Below are 21,305 nucleotides of genomic sequence, written 5' to 3' on the forward strand. Positions count from 1 at the left end.
GCTCTGCCCTGCTGTCCAGCAGTGGGTGGTATTCCTGTGTGCCAATTACTATAAACACCAAATGATAATATCTCTTGTTACATGGGTTTCTTATCTACAGCCTGCATTTGCTCACTGGACTCAGAATTTATTGTACATCACCTACATTTGGTCACACTTCTCCAGACTAATATTGCTGCTTATCAGTGTTGCTGGGATTACATTGCAGCTGATTCCACAATCCAGCTGGAATCGAATAGGTTGTTGATCTTATAATTTAGATGCAAATGGCAGTTGAATGGCTGGAAGCCTTCTTCTGCAGTACATATACACTGAGAGTCTTTGTACCTGCTAAAGTCACACTGTAGATATCCTTCTCTTTAGTGGAAGTCTCTACTTCCTCAATCACTGCATGTGGTGTCACTTTTTTTCTTCCTGGGATAGCTGCAGCATTGCAACATAAAGTAGTTCTGTTTTCCACACCTCTTGAACAGCTGTCCATACGCTGGGCATTTTTCTTTCTGCCTTTCATGTTGTTTTCCATGGACCATGATTCCATGGACCCATCCTCAGTGGGTTTCTCTCGACCTGCTTCCTGCATTCTTTTAGCTTGAGCCTGTATATCTTTCCCTGCACAGTTTAGTTACCCCTGCTATGGGAGGCATTTCTTTAAGATTAGATCTGTTTCTCTCAATCTTTCCTTTAAGCCAGAATCACGAGTCCCACAAATGATTCTGTCTCTAATAAGGAAGTATTTTATGTCTCCAAAGTTACATGTGAACGCCAGAGTTCTCAGCTCTGCAAACTAAGTCTCTATTCCCTCTTCTGCTTGTTGATTTCAGGGAAACAACCAGTATCTCTCTACAATGTCATTCTGTCTGGGACCACAGTGCTCATCAAACACCTTGATTAGTTGTTCTAGTGCTTCACATTATTCCTGGCACCAGTGTCTCACTCACCTCTCCTCCTTTTTTCCCAGTGTGACCGTAAAAAAGCTTTACCTTCATTTTATTATCTTTATCCTTCACGGTCAGCTCTGTATACAGACTCACTTCTTGCTTCCAGGCTTGTGCAACATTTTTTGTTTGAAAATCCAGTATTCTCAGTGGTCTGAGTCCCTCCATGCTGCCTGTTTGCTCTGTTTCTAGATGCTGCTTCATTTGCCTGTTAATCCCACTTTCTTCCTTGCTGTGAGTTTCACTAGACTGATTGCTGCCACCACGTTTCATGTGCCGCATGCTGGGTAACATGAAAGGACTTCATGCTTCTAAGAGTATGTCTACAATGCCCATGTTACAGCACAGCCGTGGTGACATGGGCAGTGTAGTCACGCTTTATCGCCAGGGGAGAGCTATCCTGGCAATTAAAAAACCCACCTTGAACGAAGAGTGGTAGCTTTATCACTGGGAGCGCGGTTCCCAGAAATAAAGCACTGTCTATACTGGCGCTTTTCAGCGCTAAAACTTTTGTCACTCAGGGGAGTGTTTTTTCACACCTATGAACCATTGGCACCAACTTCCCCGCTTTCCTGTGGGTGCTCAACCCCGCCTCTGCCCCGGCCCTGCCCCCACTCCATCCCTTCAATGAGGACCCTGCCCCACCTCCTCCCACCCCTGTCCCGGTCCCATTCCAACCCCTTACCCAAAGTCCCCACCCCAACTCCGCCCCCTCCCTACCTCCATTCCAACTCCTTCCCCAAATCCCCGCCCTGGCTCCATCTCGTCCCCTGAGTGTGCCACGTTCCCATGCCTCCCGCTCCCTCCCGGAGTTTGCTAACGCCACCAAACAGCTGTTTGGCTGTGGCTGAATGGGAAGCACTGGGAGGTAGGTGGAGGAGTGGGGACGCAGCGTGCTCAGGGGAGGAGGCAGAGGAGGAGGAGGAGGTGGGGCGGCAGGTGAGGGGAGCTTGGCTGCCAGTGGGTGTAGAGCACCCACTAATTTTTCCACATGGATGCTCCAGCCCCAGACCACCCACAGAGTCGGCGCCTATGCCATGAACGACTAAAGTTTTAGCGCTGAAAGTGTCAGTGTAGATGCAGCCTAAAACTAAACTTCCTCTTTATTTAGAGAACTAAAATGCTGCAACTGCAGCTAGCATTCCAGCCATGTGCACACAGGCTTCCTGGTGCCTCCTCCAAATTCTTCCCTCCTGCAATCTGTGCTTCTCCCTCCAAGTTCCATGCAGGTTTCTACACAGAGCATTAAAAAATCATAATGTGGATTATACTGGGCTAGATGGACCTTTGGTCTGACCCAGTATGGCCGTTCTTATGTTCTTATGTACTGCATTCTCCCCCTGTATCATGCTATTATGTCTCTTCCTAAAGGGATAGCTGCAGTTTGTTTACTTTCACATCATAATTAATAATACTTTTCATTGCCTAGCATATTTCACCCAAAGAACTCCAAACACTTTACAAACATCAGTGTGGTCAGTAGTAACCTCCATTTTATCAATGGATAAACTGGGAGACAGGGAAGCTAGACTTCCTAAAAGTCACATTGTAAGTGATTTGCAAAGTCAGATATAGAATCCAAGATTCCTGGCTCTCAGGCCTCTGCACAGCTGCTGGTTAATAAATGTTGAGTAAGAGGTTAAGTATATCTATACTGCTGTGTCCACAGACTTCTGAACTTCAGTACCACTCCACTTTAGTTTAACAAAGGAGATATTTTAAAACAATTGTAACTGAGATTTTTTTAATATTAATATTTATTTGTATTAGAGTAGCAGCTAGAGGCCTCACCAGAGATCACAGCCCCACTGTGCTTGGCACAGTACATAATACTTATAGTAAGAGATGGTCTCTGCCCGAGGCAGCTTACTTTCTAAGGTCCCAGTCCTGCAAGTAGTTCCACATGGGTCCAAGGGAATGCCTGCATGGGTCTCTTTGCAGGACTGAGGCCTAAACAGACAAAAAAGACAGATGGTGGACAAAAAGAAGCAGTATTATCTCCATTACAGATGGAAACTGAGACATGGAGAGATTAAGTGTTTTGCCCAAACTCACACAGCAAGTCTGTGGCAGAGCTGGGGACCCTATATTCCCTAAGTCTCAGTCCAGTTCCCTAACTACCTAACCAACATTTAACATAAAGACAGACTCCTTTAAAATCAAGATTAAATCCATACAAATGAATCTCTACATATGGTATAAGGATTCTTACCTACCTGCTAGACCATACATCTTTCATGAGAAGTATAGCAATGATGGTGAGTCATGTAGTTTTCAAAACTTTAATAGCAGATCATTAGTTTTAATAGCATTTTGTGACTTGCCATAGGAATAAAATGTATTAATATTCATTTAGTTTTTATTGGTTTATGTGGGTTTATATGATGTGGTTTATGTTTTTAATTGCCCTTTGTTCTGATTATTTTTAAATACCATTCAGGTGCCTTGGCACAGAATGGGGGATGGAACCAAGGGTTTATTATCAATACTATTTGATACAACCAATGTGTCACCGGCTGTTTCCCGCAACTTCACAAAAATGTATCAAATTGAGGTTATCCTGTTAAGCAAACAGCAGTGCAGCGACACCATGCGGCCCAACGGCCCAACTGCAGGGCACAGTGTGAGCTTTTCCGTATCCAGAACCACGCAGACTAGGCTTTGCAGAAGAGACGATGAAATGTTGCCATCAATTTAGCACTGAGAGCCTGAGGCCTTTGAGGTTTCAGCTGAGTGGGACCTGGATTTTCCTTGGCGAACAGCCTGACATTCCTCATCCCTGTAACAATCTAATACACTTCACCTGCCCTCCAGAAATAGTTTGGTGCAGAAGGTGCAAAGTATCTCGTATGTAGGGAACAAACCGCTTCTGTGGAAAGATATGCTCAGCTTCTCCCTTCACTCCCAGTCAGGTCAGAGCTTGGGCAAGGTAAAAACTGAAAGTCTCTGTAAAAAAAAATCTGCAAAATACACATTCTCAGAAGGTAGGTTGGCCAATTTCTCTGCAGTTTTAACATGATGATGCAGTGTGTGCAAATATGCTGCACATGGACTATGTATGCGCCTGTGTGCGCACAGGGAACATGCGTGTTCTATGCACGTATTTCCAATCAGCATACACCCGTTTATTTTGAATGGGCCAAAACTTGGTCTTCATAGTTGTGTGTAAAATACCTACCACAACGCTGGTCTACTATACAAATAAATAATACACAGAGTGTGTGCATCCCTCCTGGGTGTTTACAATGGGCATAGGCGTATTTTTGTGCATTGCGGGTATGCATGCAGGTAAGCAATGTGTGTTTGTTGGGTGTATGCCTGTGTCTAGTGTGTGCACTATGGGTGTAGGCCAGTGCCTGCTACACATGTGGGCCTGTATTGCCTGTGTCCACCTTGACCCTGAGCTGGATTCAGGTAGGCTTGTCCTACTCAATTCATGTTCACAGTGTGTGTGTGTGTGTGCGCGCACACTGCACAGTGCCCGTGTGCGGCGGCCTGTTGCATGTGCGGGGTGTGCACGTGCCGCTCGCCCGTGCGCGGGGCTAGTGTCTGCGGTAGGTTGCATGTGCCGGGTGCGCGCCTGTCGCTTGCGGGTGGTGCCGCCTGCCCGCGCGGTGCCCGACTCTCCGGAGCGTCCCGGTGGCTCCCTGGGTGCTGCGGCAGCCGCCGGTTGCGAGCCGCGGTTACCATGACTCTGTCCCTCTCCGTCAAAGGGACTGGAGCAGGCAGCGTCCTGTGGGCGCAGCCCCAGCCCCGCCGCCTGCGCTCTGGGCGCGGTGCCTCTGCCCTGCTCAGTGCAGCTCAGGCTCCCTCCCCAGCCGCCGCGCTCGCGGCTCCTGCTGCCGCTGCCCGGCTCCTCCACGCCAGCCCAGCTCCTCGGGGGAAGGACCCAGCCCGCCGGAGCCGCCACCGCACAGTAAGAGCGTCCCGAGTCCCCTGCCCCGCCGGGCGCCCCTCTCCCGCACCGCTGCGCTCCCCGGCTCCCTGCCCAGCCGCGTCCCGGAACGTCCCGGGCAAGTTTCTAGCCAACTTTCCTCCCTCCCGGGGAGCAGCCGGGGCTGGAGCCCTGCCTGGCTGCAGCGCCCGGGCTGCGGCTCCTTGGAGGAGCGTTGAGTGCGAGTCCCCCCTCCCCGGGTCGCTCCCTTTCAGGCCGTTTGTCAGTGGGGGCAAAGCTGCTTTTTCTGGGCACTCCAGTCCCCGGGTCACCAACCCTCGTGGGAGAAGAGCCGCCCGCCCGGCCGGACAGCTCTGGGAGGCTGCCCCGTGGCTGTAGGCTCTGACGGTGTCCCCGGAAGGATGCGGATTCGGATGATGATTTCAGCCCCGTACACATCACGTTCAAGCAACAGGTTTTCGCCCACCGCAGGGATCTAACAGACGGAATCCTGCCCCTTCACCCGGCCTCCGTTTCCTACCCTGGAACTAAAAGAATGGTTCTTTGGCTCAGCAAAGTGGCTGGTCCAGGGAGCGAAAGTGCCGGGAGCTCCTGAACTTTCGCTGCTCTCCAGCCTATTTTCTGTTTCCTTCTCTCCTGCCTTTGAGTGCCTCGCCGACGCGGCCTCGGCTAATCCATCAGCTAGACACGGCTTTCTATTCACATCCGCTTTCCTTCTCCGTGTCCCGTTCCCCCTCTCTCAGCTGTCTGTTTGTCCAGTGCGATTCGCCGACTTTCAGAGTCGTGTGCCCGTTGTCTGGGCTCTGATTGTCCTTTAGCCAATTCATTTTAATTATGTTACTGTTTTCTGTTTCATCCTGCTCATGTAATGACTTTGTTTTGTGTTTACTGTCTTAAAAGCTGTTCTTCACAAGTAGTGTGCTTCAGTCCTATTTCTCCTGGGGGGGAAGCTACTGTATGTATTATTAGTAAAGAGTGTTCACTTTTCATTTCAATGGCAAAAGGTGTACTAAACGTTTATATATATAAACATACTACAGATCTGAAAAACAACAAGGAGTCCCATGGCACCTTAAAGACTAACAGATTTATTTGGGCATAAGCTCTCGTGGGTAAAAAACCTCACTTCTTCAGATGCACAAATCTACATTTACTTGTTAAAACATGCTTAAAATTTACTATAATTTCTATTGACTGTATCTCATTTTAAATTGCTTACAATGAAAAATCTATTTGGAAGTAAGAGAGCAAGTTATCAGTTATAATCCCAGGAGGATAGGGATTCTTTTTTGGCAAAGTTGCTTCTCTTTTGATTGTTTATTGACAGAAGCATTAGTCTCAAGAACATGCTCAAATAAAAGGAAAGTCAGCATTTAGTTTGTGGGTTGGCATAATATAACATGCCCTTGCCTTAAGTATAACTGCTTACCAAATCAAACAGAGCAGCAGATATGTGCTTATCATTTATTTTCATAGGATATATTTATTAATATGATTTTTAATGTCATACACTAACTTTTACAAGACTTGTTTTGATGAGAAGTAATAACAATTAGTCTAGTGGGGGAAACAGATCCTTGGGGAACTTCCTTAGGTTGCAATATGTAGGCTGCGTTTGTAAGTAGAGTAGAAGTTTGAAGTACCCTGTCACTACATAAGTAGTTGTGTCAGTGCAGTCTGGAGTATTTCAGCATGGTACCCTCAGACAGGTGTTATAGTGTAAGCACCATATGATGGATAGATGAACTTCAGGTACTGGAGAATAACAAGCTGGATTTGTAATACAACCTGAGAAGCATGTGGAACTTTTTTTCCATTTGGAAAAGTATAACACAGGAATAATTTTTAAATGGCAGGAAAACTTCTTATGGCAGAGCCTTTATTTGCAGAGGTAATTACATAAGTAGTCACACTGTATTGGAACATGTTTTACCAGAGGAAATGGTAAACAGCAGCAAATGTAAGACGTATTAGGAACCAGACTTGGGATAGAAGTCTGGGGAACTATTTAGATAGAAGTTTGGGGACCTGTGTCCCCCTAGCGCTGTTGTTATTATCCAGGCACAACTTTGACTTGTCTCTGCAACAGAACAGTAGCAAGGCTTCTTGCAGGATTTCTGATTACATCAGAGATGCACTGCAGAAATCAAAATGCTGCAGAGGACATTCAGAAAAAATTGGAACTGGAGTTTTAACAAGTAACTAGTTGTTTCTGTTTGCTTTAGAAGGGCATCCTTAATAATCCCTTCCCCCTAACTTAATTAGTCTGACAGCCTCCCTCAATTGTGGGGATAATCAGAGCAATCAAATGGATTTCTAACTTCGTTTACTCACAGAACATAATAGATAAGGACACACAAACTGAGCATGAAATATTTCTGAAGCGGTTGTGTCTGTCTGTCTGTCTCTCTCTCTCACACACACTCTCACACACACACACACACACACACACACACACACTAAAGAAGTTAACCAAGGATATTTCCCCCTCCACCCACACACACACTAGAATACTTGTTATTATGTATTACTTGTATAACAGTGGCACGTAGAGCTCACAAACAAGATCACGGCTTTCATTGTGCTAGGCACTGTACAAACACAGTGAGAGACAACCCCTCCCCCAGTGAGCTTGCAAGCTAAATAGACATGACAGAAAAGGGTGAGAGGGAAGAGAGCCACAGAGACAAGTGACTTGCCCAGGGTCACACAAAAGGCCAGCAGCACTGCCAGGAACAGGACCCACATTTCCCAGGTCCCAGTCCACTCAGAGCAGAGAGAGTGTTGTCTCAGAGGCAATGAAAGGAGCCAGTGGATTGTTATCACTGTGCATTACCCAGAGCTGTCTCCGTAGAGCAGGCTAATGCAAACACATCCGTTTACAGCTTGACCTGTCTCAGCACCCAGAATAATTACTGATATGGACTGACTAGTTTGCCTAATGAGTTAATGTTCATATGCAGTGTCTGACTTAAAACATCTCTTAATTGAAACTGATGGTTTATGGTGCTTTTGTGAAACTGATAGAAGGCTGATTTGCTATCAGGGTAGTGTTGCTTGGTTCTTGGTCTGTTGTGTGTCATAAAAATATGGTTGTAGCTTCTTGCTTTTATACACTATTGGGGTTGGGCTGAAATGGGATAAGTTAATTCCTGGTATAAATCCATTGCAGCCAGTAGAGTTACCCCAAGGATGAACTTGGTCCTTATCGAGCTTTGCTGTAGCTTCCTTGTAACCACAGAACATTTTTATTTTTCAAACTAACAACATGTTCTTTGAGATAGGCATAGAAGTCAAGTTGCTGAATGGAAACTTTACACAAGTACAAGGGCTGAATTTACTTATCTTTTAAGCAAAAGCACAGTCCTAATATTGGCTTATAGTTCCTTGAGGGGTGAATAGAATTTGCTCATTGCTGACGAGTTTTTCAGCAACAGAAACCTGCAGTTGGTTGTCTCTCTCCTGACCATCTTGGTCTTCTGGCAACACCTATCACCATAGTATAGGAGTGCCTCCCAAGGAATAATACAAACAACACAGTCTAACACTGCACTGTTTCATTTGCCTTCCTGCTTCACCCAGTCAGGGACTGTGGGCTTGTATATTATCTTTGATTTTCTTCTATTCTCTCACCTCATTTTCCTCCCTTTTCCCCCCCTTCTTCTCCATGTTCTGCCACATTTCCAGGAATGCCAAGTTGAAGGAGCGAGTTTTAAACCTCATTTTGAAGGTTTTGAATGTGGCCATTCTGGTCTTCCCCAGTAAGGAGTGCCAGAGATTTGGCCCTGTTTCCAAGAATGTCCTGTCTTCTGCTTTCACAAGCTCCATCCTGGATGTTGACAGTTTCGCATTTCCTGAGGAAAGCAGCTGTGGGGGGTGGTGTTGTCACAGCGCTCTCTGGGGTACGTTGGGACAATCCCCTGTAAGGTCATAAAGCTTAGCTCAGAGACCTTGGGTTTGGCCCAGTATTCCACAGGAAACCAGGGTAGTGAATGGAACGGGGGTGGGACGGATGGGACAAAGTTCTCCTGGCAAATTTGGTGTTGCTGAAGAGAAAGCTGCTGTGTTCTTGAATTACTGAAGCATTGCTGATGTTGGAGAATTCATACCTAGATACAATGAGTGGTAATTGCCTAGTGTGGAGGGTAGAGTGTAGTTTTCTGGCTAGTCCTAAATAAAATAATTGTTGTGGCCCAGCAGCATTGAGAAGACCTGGAGGACCCTTACGCTATGGACCAGTTTGGCCATCTTGGGGTAGACGCCTTTCATGGAGGGTAAATAAAAAGTGATAGCTAGCTGTCCAAAGGTAAACACTAACTAGCTGTTCAAAGTGTTTCCCGCCTTCCAAATGTGACCACCTGTGGCTTGCCTGTGTTTAGCTTCAGCCAGACATAGGGATGGTTAGGAGGTTGTGCTTTTTGCATATGAGATAAAGGAATATAGAGATGGATATCTACCGGGCACCCACCATTGTAGCATCTAGTTGTACTGTCTAGGCTTCTCAGCCTCTCGCCACAGGAAAAGGGTAGCCAATGGCCACATTTTATAGCCCCAGCCATTCAGTGGGTTACACCAGGGATTAATTTGGCCTGTCATCTTGCACACATACAGAGACAGAGGTGGGAAGGCAATGAAAGAACACATTATTATAGCTTAATGATTTCACCGTTGGTGCCTGTGGGTTACAGTGTAAGCCTGATACACACATAACATTTACATTTTTTCTCCCATTTCCTCACGTTGTATCAGTGGATGTACTGGGGGATCAAACCAATTACAGAGATGAGCTGCCTCCTCATTTTTTTTCTGGCTGCAATTCAGGGCATAAGCTGTTATTAACCCACATCATTTAATATAGCAGAAGGGGAAATGGTTAATTTAACTCCCCTCCTGGCTATTCACAATTTTCAAGAATTGTAAACGTATCAGCATTCACTTTGGCCCAACCCCACAATAAACACAGTCAGATTGGTAAGAATAAAACACTTTTTTGAAACAGAACACCGGGGAACACTGAAGGAGGGGGTGTGGGTGTCAGTTCAGCATCTTACAGTGTCTCCCACATCTCAGCAGAGGCTATAGCCTGAAGTCCCCAGGGCATCATTCTCACAGAGAACATCATCTCAGGAGTACTTTACTAGTAGACTACCTGTAAAGTCAATGGGAATGCTTTATATGATAGGACTATATCTCAGGGAGTTTGGTTGTTAGTAAAAGCACTTCTCTGAGAACTAGAAGCTAACACCAACCTACCCTTGAAGCCAATCTATGAAAAACGGCCTCTAAATTTGCTCCCCTTGACCTCTGTTCTTGGCAGGTGCAAACTTTTGAGGCACAGCTATCATTCTATACAGGATTTATTAGCTTATCTGAACTCTACAGCTTTAATGGCAGAGAACCATCACTTGTCATGAAGCTTCACTAATAATCTCACTATTGGCTGGAATTTCCCGGACCATGTCTTTTTACATAGAATTACATTTTGTGTTAATGTTTCTGCAGAAAATATGACATGTGAATCAATAGCCCATTACTCCATCTTTATTCAGGCAAGACACTTACTGAAATCCATTAGAACCTTGCCTAAGGACCAGTGGATTTGACCCTTTGTTTGCGCTCCACGTTTCAGATCCAAAGATTTTTTAGAATTGCATTTCTCTTGCCTTGGGCATTGCCATACGTGTATGTTCCTGGCCAAGACAGAACAACTTAGAGCTCAGTTTTGTGAGCGAGTGTTTGTGGAATAAGGCAGGGAAAGTTGAACATATAGGGGTTTTTGGCACCATTCCAGTCAGTTGTGTTCATGGAGCATGGAGGAGCAGCAGTGGAGATCCTGCTCCATGATACAAACAAGACGACAAAGCCCTCTTTGCTTACCTCAGGCCAGGAAAGAGCGCTGTGGCTCTATCAGGAGTTGAATGAAGCTTTGGCTATACTTGTGTATTCTACAAAGGTTTTCCTTACCCAGGATCCTCCATCTTCTCTTTAAGGGGAGGTGATTGTTGAATTCCTTTATGCTGAGACGTGTCAGAGGCACGAAGGTATCACGCCACCAAGAACGCAAGTCCATCTGCCCTGAGGAAACAGGAAAAGGTTAGCTCCAGAAGGGGGATTAAACTTCAGCGTAGAGAATAGTTGAGATAATGATAACAGTAAAGTCTGCCATGTACAGAGAATTTGGACGTGCATGAGCAGCCCATCATGCTGAGACTGAAATGCAGCTGTTCTGCGGCTTGATACTTGTGGTGCTTCAGGCTATAAGTATGCAAGCTTTTAAAATAAATGGCTTCATTCATAATCTTTAACACCAGAGAAGAGTAGTTCTATGTCTAATGGAGCCTACTGTATCTGCTGACCCCCTCTCTGCCCATTAAAGGAGAGAGAGTAAGTGTCCCAAACACATGCAGCAAAAATATATTGTTGTGTAAGGCAGGAGAATGAAATATTTACTGCCCCTCTGAGCCAGTGACTAGCAAGTGTGATTACTATTTATTTATTGCACTCAACTGTTATTCAGTGAAAACACTCCCCCCACCCCAAATTAAATAGCTACTCATGTTAAATGTGGCTGAATATACAGATGAGAAATCGAGAACCAGCGTGGCATATTCCTCTCCTATGCTACAGCCACCTTCTAAAATAATTCAAGTGAATGTTGCAGTGCAGCAAGTTAGGCAGAGAGAGAAAGAGTTTAGCAGTTTCAGGGCCAAATTTTTATATTGGTATAAACTCAAGATTACTCCATACCTTGTGTGAAGTCACTCCAAATTTACACCAGTGTAACTTAAGAGCAGAATTTGCTCCTTCATATTTTCAGAACCATATCATAAGAACCTTTTGGAGACTCTTAGAATGACAGAGAAAGGTACCTTTGCTCCAACTATATTAAATATATTAGCAGTACAGTGAGAGTAGTGTCAGACAAAATTATTGACTCCAAAGAATAGTGTATGATTTGTGTGAAATTCATATAAAGTTATTAAACTATCTTCTCTGAATAAAGCTCCAGAGAGCAAGCTGTCATGCTATTTATATGTCCAGTTACACACAACATATGAGCATTATATTTGAATAGCAGTGCAAATGTTTTGTCAACATTGTTTCCATTTGACTTCCTTGAAAGTAGTCTAAAACTTCCTGAACAGACTATGATGAACTTCACTAAATATCCTTATCAGCTTCGGATTCTTTTGTATATACTTAATTGTTACTAAAATATTTAAGAAGATTTTTAGCTATGGTAAACAAACTGGAATGCCTTTTTCCAATTCCTTTTCTGCACCACACACTTGAACTCTTTGTGTCTGTGCAATAACTTCTTTTTTACAGTTGCATTCTGCTAAATACACAGAGCCACTTGCAAGTTTTGCCTGTGATTTCTTTAGCAGCCCTTTGGATAGTCAAGTTTCAGATCCAGAGGGCAAACATATACACTAACACAGGGGTCAGCAACCTCTGGCACGTGGCTTGCCAGGGTAAGCACCCTGGTGGGCCGGGCCAGTTTGTTTACCTGCCGCGTTGGCAGGTTTGGCTGATCGCGGCTCCCACTGGCCGCGGTTTGCCATCCCAGGCCAATGGGGGCTGCTGGAAGCGGCACGGGTGAGGGATGTGCTGGCCGCTCCCATTGGCCTGGGACAGCTAAGCGCGGCCAGTGGGAGCCGCGATCAGCCAAACCTGCCGACGCAGCAGGTAAACAAACTGGCCCGGCCCGCCAGGGTGCTTACCCTGGTGAGCCGCATGCCAGAGGTTGCCGATCCCTTGCACTAACACCAAACATCTGTATTTTCTTTGTTCCAGAGTACTCTTGCTGGAGTGTCTAAAGGATGTGAAGTTAGCTTCCAAGATGACTCTTTTAACAGGAGAAAATTCTGATTATGACTATAGCGCCCTGAGCTGTGCTTCAGATACCTCCTTCAATCACACATTCTTTCCAGAAACAGAAACCCTCAAGGGAGTCTTTTACCAAAGAGCCAAGCTAGTTCACCCTGAAGAGGATCTCTTTAAAAGCATTCACCCTGAGGACCGGAAGCATCATATCATCATAAATGTAGGGGGCATTAAATACTTGCTGCCCTGGACCACACTTGATGAGTTTCCCCTGACGCGCTTGGGCCAATTGAAATTTTGTAATAATTTTGACGACATTCTAAACATTTGCGATGATTATGATGTGACGTGCAATGAATTCTTTTTCGACCGTAACCCGGGGGCGTTTAGGACAATCCTGACATTTTTGCGGGTTGGGAAGCTTCGGCTCATGCGAGAGATGTGCGCTCTTTCTTTCCAAGAGGAGCTGCTCTACTGGGGCATTGAGGAGGACAGTCTGGAATGGTGCTGCAAGAGGAGGTATCTGCAAAAAATGGAGGAGTTTACAGAAATGAACGAAAGGGAGGACGATGACCTCATAGAGAATGAAAACCCAGGCGAAACAGTGGAGGAGACAAGAGCCAGCCTGTGCATGAAAAAGTTACAAGACATGGTGGAGAGGCCTCAGTCTGGGCTTCCTGGGAAAGTATTTGCATGTCTGTCTGTATTGTTTGTGACCATTACTGCAGTGAACCTATCCATCAGCACCATGCCCGACTTAAGAGAGGAGGAGGAGAGAGTAAGTTGACTTTCAGGATGGTAAAACATTGTTCCCTGGAAAAAGTAAAGCAAATACAGGGCCTAATCCTGCTCCCATTGAAGCAAGTGGGAGTTTTGTAGTTGTCTTCAGGGCAAGCAGGATAAGGCCTGTAGATAAAGATACTGAAAGTTGTAAATGACACTTTTCTCTGAGAAAAACATTTTGTAAATATGCATTATTCTGGACAGCCATATCATGAATTTTTGAAGCTTTGTTTGTGCTACTTAAGAACACCATAACTACTAATAGAAACTAGGGAAGTTGGAGCCAGACCTCACTGCCTCTGAAGTCAATGGGAGTTTTGCCATTGACTTCAGTGAAAGAAGTATTGGGCATCTGGTAAGTTTTGTATTTAGCTTATAATTCAGCAGATTTGCCAAACTGGTTACCCCTTAATACAGCTTCAATTCATTTAATATTATGGTTTAAAAGACCAAAAAAAAATTCCTGTCACTTTACCAACTAAAACAGTGAATGTTCATTTACTGAGTATAAACTTCTTCTCTTTCTTCTAGGGTGAATGCTCCCAGATGTGCTACAATATTTTCATTGTGGAGTCTGTCTGTGTGGCGTGGTTTTCCTTGGAATTCCTGTTGAGATTCATTCAGGCAAAGAACAAGTTTGTATTTCTGAGGAGACCATTAACCCTGATTGACATTATTGCCATTCTGCCCTATTATATCACTTTACTAGTAGATACCACTTCGGTGGGCTTTAAAAAGCCAACCTCTGGCAACATCTATCTGGACAAAGTAGGTCTGGTGCTCCGCATACTCCGTGCCTTGAGGATTCTATATGTCATGCGGCTGGCCAGGCACTCCCTCGGCCTGCAGACTTTAGGACTCACCGCTCGCAGGTGTACCCGGGAGTTTGGACTCTTGCTGCTCTTCCTCTGCGTGGCCATTGCGCTTTTTGCGCCGCTCTTGTATGTCATTGAGAATGAGATGGCGGACTCACAGGAGTTTACCAGCATCCCTGCGTCCTACTGGTGGGCAGTAATCACCATGACAACAGTAGGCTATGGCGACATGGTTCCCAGAAGCATTCCAGGCCAGGTGGTGGCTTTAAGCAGCATTCTGAGTGGCATTCTCCTCATGGCATTTCCAGTCACCTCCATCTTCCACACGTTTTCACGCTCCTACATTGAGCTGAAGCAAGAGCAGGAAAGAATCATGTTCAGGAAAGCACAATTCTTATTAAAAACTAAGTCTCAGCTAAGTAATGCATCACAAAGGAATGACATTTTATTTCCCAGTATCTCTTCTGAGACTAGGGAAAATGACTGAAATTTAAGTTGCCATAACTGTCTGATATTGGGCAAAGTTATGCAGTCAGATATCCCATCTTACCATTTGCTTTGGAAGCATTTAAAGAAATCTATATACAAATAGCAAGAAAGGGGATTTTAGCCATCAAGCTGATACGGTTTTAAAAGCCTATTATTGAAGGCTTTTTCTTCTTTTCAACAAAATGTACAGTTAAGACAGTTTTTCCCCGTGTGATCATGCAGTGGGATATTAGGAATTTGAGTTCTCTGACTAAAATGAGAACAATGTAAAATTACATACTTGACAGACTGTGTGTGATGTACCATTTTCCAACCAAGACATTATGTAGGTATTAATTTTGATCATTAAATAAGTTCTTTATTTTCTTCATGTATATAAATAATATAAAGATAACAAGTCCAAGTCTAAATTCATCCCTGGTGTACCTCCATTGACTGTAGTAGAATTAACCAAATATGTAAATTACCCATTGTGCCCTTAGAGAGGATTAAACAAGGTGTGTGTCATTTAGGGCAGGCAAACATAATATTTTCCTTGTGAGCCTTTCCTGAAAATAACAACAACAATGAAGAGGAGCTATTGGTTTCTGGGTGCTCTGGGACAGCCATATGCTGAAGATGTAAATACTTATAGCTCAGCAGCTTCTAAACTTATATGGGCTTATACTGTAGCTCTGATATAGTTCAACAAAATATTCCCAGTGATGGGTAAGAGGGTCTTGAGTTTTATGACATCCAGTACAGATGACAAAGAGATATCTAGCTGCAAATTAAACTGAATGTGCATGATAACATCATAGTAATGATGTCTGTTTCAATATTATCCCTTTACACCCGATAGAAAACAGAAATTAAAAAAACTCTGTTTCTAGATGAAGCTACAGCATTACTAATCAGGTTGATGCTAGTGCTGTGCATTGACTGTATGGCATCTGACTTCTTTAAAAAAAAAAAAGCAAAGAGTATTACAACAAGTTGCCAGTGATGTAAAAAGGAAATAATATCAGTTGAGTCATGGGAGACTAAGTCAGTCTCCCATGACTCAAGACTGTAAGGTGTAAAGCTTTCAGCTAATTAGCTCTTCCTTCACTGATACAGCAGGCATCATAGCACTGAAGAAAAATTATCTTGGGAAACTTAAAGGCAACTAAAGAAGTGCAATCCTGCATCTTTTACTTTACTAGTCCTTAAACAAGTTATTCTCTTTAAGTCAATGAGACCAGGTGGGCAAGTAAGGCTTTCAGGACTGGGTCCTGATCTGGCTCCCCCAGAAGTCAATGACAAACCTCCCATTCATTTCAATCAGAGCAGGTTTGGGCTTCATGACAACTCAAGAGACAAAGTCCAGAACTTTAACAAAGAAATCAAATTGGTTGATATGTCTCTTCGTGAGTGTATTGTGTTGAAAATCTTAACTTTAGGTGAAGTTTCCCAGTTTAAAAGAACTGTGAATTTCCTGTTCATTAACTGTCATGAGCCAAGAAATATGAATGTTCCCAGCATATCTGCCATCTCTCCTTAAACCTGTTTTTCAGAATCCCTGTTCTGGTCTCTGATCTCTCTTGAACAGGGACTTTCAGTCATGCTAAACTATATGATGGTTTTGTGATTTATATCAAAGAGGTTGGGGATGAAATGCAAAACTCATCTTAACTTGAATTTTTGTCTGTGAAACGTGAAACCTAGTGTATCAACCTACACTGAATGGCCAAGTCTCCATGTTACAGTGACCTGGTTTAACTAATAAAATAATATTAGATATATACAATTATAATAATAGACATCTTATGTTTTCCTACTAAGAAATAATAGTTCAAACCTCCTTAGCACCTTTTAACCAGAGTTCTCAGAGCACTTTACAAACTCTAATGAATGAAGCCTCACAAAATTGCTGTGATATAGGTAAATATTTCCGTGAAACTGAGACATGATGAGTCAAATGAGTAGCCCAAGGTCACAGTAATTGTGTGACACATAAGTGAGTTGTATTCCTAGCTGAACCCCATTCTTGTGTTTTAATTAGAGTTGAAAAAAACAGGGACTATTTTTTCATGAAAAAATAATCCCTTCTCCATCAAAAATATTCTAAATTCCAAATGTTTTGACCAGCTGTAACTTTAACCACAACACAAGCACGCCACATCTTCATTCCTTTGTATTAGCATCCATTATAAAAGGATTTGGTAATGGGACTGTTTGAAAGAGTAACATTACTTGTATGTGTTTGCAGGATTGGGCCCTAAAGGAGAAGCTGTATGTCAAAATAAACATAAATCAAGAGATTATGGGCCACATCCTCAGCTCAGCTCCATGCTATGCCATCTTACACCATCTGAGGATTTGGCCTAATTTAATCAATGTATGTTTAAATCAGCATTAAGTAAGTGTATTTCAGATATTGTTTTTTCTGTTGCAAAATTATGGCCAAATCCTGAAGTCATGCCTTGAGTCAAATCCTTAAGGGTACTAAGCACCAAGCCAGCCAGGGGATTTGTCTGAGTCAGAAACAAGTAAGGATTTCAGGATGTAGCCCATTGTAATTTTGCACTTGGCAACAAATAACTTGTAAGAGTATCAACATGTTGTACTATGAATCATTGTAACAAATTGCTTGTGTTTTACAGCAAAGTGATATATGCTGTAGTTCTTATGCTAAATTAATACAGCTATATGTCTTAGGAATACAACATTAGCATTAAACCCACATGCTGAGTTCCAGTTTCTACTGTGAAGGCTGAAGATTTTAAATGATTATAACTCTTGACAGTATATTATCTCAATTTTTAGACAAATTTATTAAATTGTAGATTGATTCAAAAGCTGACTCTGAAATGTTTCTAGCCACACAGCTGACAGCTACTGAGTCTGATATCTTTCCTTTCTTGCTTTTTAACAGCATGTGAAGTTAACAAAAAGTTCCTATAAAAACACTCTGTGCTTAAATGAAGTACAAAGGAATTGTTTAAATTGCCTCTGATAAAAAGTGGTACTTGTCAAATATCCTACTAGAGATGAATTTGCTTTGCTATTTGTATTATCCTGTATATACAGCAATAGTATGTACAGTTTCAAATTGAACAGTAGTAGCTATATTAATTTTGATTAATAAAGAGTTGGGCTTTCTTTATATTTTCATGTGCTTGCTTATAGTGCAGGCTGGCTACCACAAGCAGCTGAAGCATCATCAGGGGAGCAAGGAGATGATGCAATAGTAGAGCAAATCTCAGAGCAGACAAAGACTTTCATCCACCTTTATCCTCTCTTAGTGACACATTCCTCATGCCTGAATGCAAGAAGGGAGGGATGGAAGAGGCTGCAAAGAAAGCAAAAGTGGGAGAACTTTCATGGGTGATTGACATTCTGAGGTCCCACATAGGAAGTGACTACCAGTTGGGAGAGAGGACTTGGGCAATGAACATCACTAGCTGAAGCAGGTTGGCTACAGAAGAGAGCTTTAGTCAGGAGTCAAAATGTATCTATCTGCCTACATACTTCTAGTGCACCCTTAGGCTCAAAGTGCCAATTCAACAGCTTGAGTACAGGAACCCCTCTCTCACATGTGTTTCTGAGAGCCAGAAACTTACCCATTCCCCCCTGCCAGTCAGGACATAGCTTTAAAACTGTTTGTAAAACTAAGTAAGAATGGAAAGAGAAGAAATCAGGGACAGAAATTGGAGGAATGAATAGGAAGCAGATGGGGAGTTCAAGTGAAGAGAAGAATCCCCACAGAGACCTGCATTTCCAGTTAGGATGACAACACATTAAATTACACTCCTGAAAATCTCTTCTTTTTTCTCACCTTTCTCAAAAGTGGCAAAAAATAAAATTCAGCAGATCAGTGTAAAAATCATTTAAACACATTTCTATAACAAAGAAATAGTGAGTTTCTCTTTGATTTTCCCTCACTGAACATCATTTGATGTGGATCACTGACTGCAGTGGCAGTTTGCACACTGCCATGCATCTGGAAGAATGGGAGACTTGCATTATACTTCCCTTACTAGAGGTTTACTCAATGCCACTTCACCATGAACTATATCCTGCAATCCTTACTCAGGGAAATCTCCCTTTGTGGCAGATGTAGGAATTGGGTCCCACTGTACCATCATTCCATTGTACTTTCAGTCTTTCCTCTATGAATATTCAATACCTTTGGCTACATCCTATTAAACAAAAACCATTTGTGCAGGGCTGAGTCACAGATTCATGCATCATCTAATACATGTATCTGAGAAGGAAAACTGGCATGTTCTGCACGCTCATGATGTGTGGGCAGAGTTTAGCTGAGTGTTCAGACTGATGTAAAACCAAAAATTGCTGTGGTGGAACAGCACCTCTTTTCCACTGCTCTTCTTGTCTATTGAGAAGAGTTAGTCTTTATAGGATCCTTCAATAAAAATACCCTATCATAGGTGAGGCAGGACTAACCCTTGGACAACAGTTTTAGTCTTCAGTTGTACAGTACCACCAGTTCCCACCCCCATCCCCCATTCAATTGTTTACTGCACATCCTAGTAATTACATAGTGCCCATTAAATCCAGATGTAGTGCCCAGAAAGGAGCTGGCCTGTATCAGCTCAGAGCAGTTAGATAACACAGTAGCAGATAACAGATACTAAGAGATTCAGGACTGACCAACACATTAACTGTACCCTGTATTATAGGAGAGATTTTTTTTAAAAAAGAGTTAATGAGTTAAAAAACAAAGAAACTGATAAATATTTCTGATAAAACTAAGAAACACCAAATCCAGGGGCGGCTCTAGACATTTCGCCGCCCCAAGCCGCGGGACCAGTGGACTCTCCGCAGGCACACCTGCGGGAGGTCCACCGGAGCCACCGGACCAGCGGACCCTCCGCAGGCATGCCGCCGAAGGCACCCTGCCTGCCGCCCTCCCGGCGACTGGCAGAGCGCCCCCCGTGACATGCCGCCCCAAGCACGCGCTTGGCGTGCTGGGGCCTGGAGCCACCCCTGACCAAATCCCACTCACAGATTTGCCAGTAGAAGTTAGCACAGCAGAACAGACTGAAAACTGGACAGCATACTCCCAAATCTGTGCAGATTGAAATGAACATATTTTAATTTCATTTTTGATTGAAGAGTGACAAATACAAATTAGAAGATGGGAGGAGGAAACTCAGACTCTGAGCCCAGATCAGCCAATGGTATTAACTAGAATCTGAACTGTTTGCTCTAGGTTTGTGGGAGGGATTGTCCACATGGCCATTTTCATTTACACCTTGTTAGCCAGCACATGTGTGTTAGGGCTGGGGCATAACAGATTAATACCATATTATACCCAGCATGTGGGCAGTTATGTTAACCAATTTGTATTATGTCTTTCGCACGTTTTCCACTTTGCTCACTTATGTCAAGAGATATATATCCCACCATACTCTGCAAAGCTAAATGTAGCTTTTGCCATTAACAAATATAAAGGCTGTCAAAGGCAAGATACATTCATTCTATGTCCTTGTACCAGTAACTTCATGGGCAACTGGTTTGAAATGTAGTATCCAGAAGAGAGATAAGGGAAGGTACAGAACCACAAGTTAAGGAACTCGACAAACTGGTGGGTTGGATCTCAGGTGACACAAAGTGCATTCTTGCAAGCAACAGTAGCATAAATATAAGTGAGTTTGGGGGTATATTTTGAAGACCACCTACTGTGTACGGTGAAAATGCTGTGGGATAAACATTTCTTCCCAAAAGGAGGGGTATGTATGTCTGCTTCATACTGTACTACTTTGTCTTAGACAATAAACTTTGGCTAAGCTTGTTTATTTGGCCTTCTGAACATTTTTAATAATGAACTATAAATGTAGTCAATCAATCAATCAGCTATACTATTAATCAGCACCCTGAAACTGATTGAATTAACAGATGTCCGAGCTGCTGTATTTTAACAGCCTTTTTCAATTGCTTATCCCATGGAGGATTTTGCAGGACTCCAGCATCCAGTTATCCCAGCGATAAATTAGGCCTCTTGTCTCAGAAATACAAACCATCAGAGTTTAAAACTAGGATGTAGAGAGCATGATGGAACAGTGAGTTTGGAGGGTCCAACAGAGGTGTCATGAGATCACAAAGGGTATGGCTACACTGCAGTTAAAAACCCACAGCTGGTCCATGCCAGCTGACTTGGGCTAATGGGCTCAGGCTAAGGGGCTGTTTAATTGCGGTTTAGACATTCGGGCTCAGGCTGCAGCCCAGACTCTAGGACCCTGTGAGGTGGGAGCTTCCCAGAGCTTGGGCTGCAGCCTAAGCCCAAATATCTACACCACAATTAAAACAGCTTGAGCCAGCTGGCATGTGTCAGCTGCAGGTGTCTAATTGCATTGTAGACATACCCAAAGAGAGCCATTCCCAGAGACCAGGCAGTGGCACAGGGCACAAAAGTAGAGTCATGTTTTATAAATCCTGCCCCCCAGTGGGGAAAAAAGCCTGTAAGGGCATATTTCTAAACTAATGCTTAAAATGCCTAATGCTAGATCCACCAGCTCATTTACTTATCATTGTTTCTTCATTGCCTTCTGAGATGCTATGGTAATGAGCAGTCTG

At 43.5% G+C, this 21,305-nt stretch overlaps 1 protein-coding gene across 3 annotated transcripts; it reads left to right on the plus strand.

Moving 5' to 3' along the window:
• The first annotated feature begins 4,755 nt into the window (after positions 1 to 4,755).
• On the plus strand, positions 4,756 to 19,591 carry KCNG1 (potassium voltage-gated channel modifier subfamily G member 1). 3 transcript variants are annotated; one of them, XM_044986428.1, is made up of 4 exons: positions 6,591 to 6,721; positions 10,821 to 10,923; positions 12,628 to 13,435; positions 13,972 to 19,591. In XM_044986428.1, the coding sequence occupies exons 3-4, from the start codon at positions 12,674 to 12,676 to the stop codon at positions 14,740 to 14,742; spliced, it is 1,533 nt and encodes a 510-aa protein (XP_044842363.1). In that variant the 5' UTR covers positions 6,591 to 6,721; positions 10,821 to 10,923; positions 12,628 to 12,673; the 3' UTR covers positions 14,743 to 19,591. The 3 variants fall into 3 exon arrangements, with proteins under 3 accessions (XP_044842365.1, XP_044842363.1, XP_044842364.1); XM_044986430.1 differs by lacking the exons at positions 6,591 to 6,721; positions 10,821 to 10,923 and adding an exon at positions 4,756 to 4,851; XM_044986429.1 differs by lacking the exon at positions 10,821 to 10,923 and having other exon boundaries at positions 6,597 to 6,721.
• Positions 19,592 to 21,305: the final 1,714 nt, after the last annotated feature.

Source organism: Mauremys mutica, chromosome 13, assembly GCF_020497125.1.
Source record: "Mauremys mutica isolate MM-2020 ecotype Southern chromosome 13, ASM2049712v1, whole genome shotgun sequence".
In the NCBI taxonomy this organism is placed as follows: Eukaryota; Metazoa; Chordata; order Testudines; family Geoemydidae; genus Mauremys; species Mauremys mutica.

Excerpts from the sequence above, each read along its gene's own strand:
- KCNG1 (XM_044986430.1), top strand. The coding sequence starts at position 12,674 with ATGACTCTTTTAACAGGAGAAAATTCTGATTATGACTATAGCGCCCTG. Across the intron at positions 13,436-13,971 it reads TAAGAGAGGAGGAGGAGAGA|GGTGAATGCTCCCAGATGTG; the intron begins GTAAGTTGACTT and ends TCTTTCTTCTAG.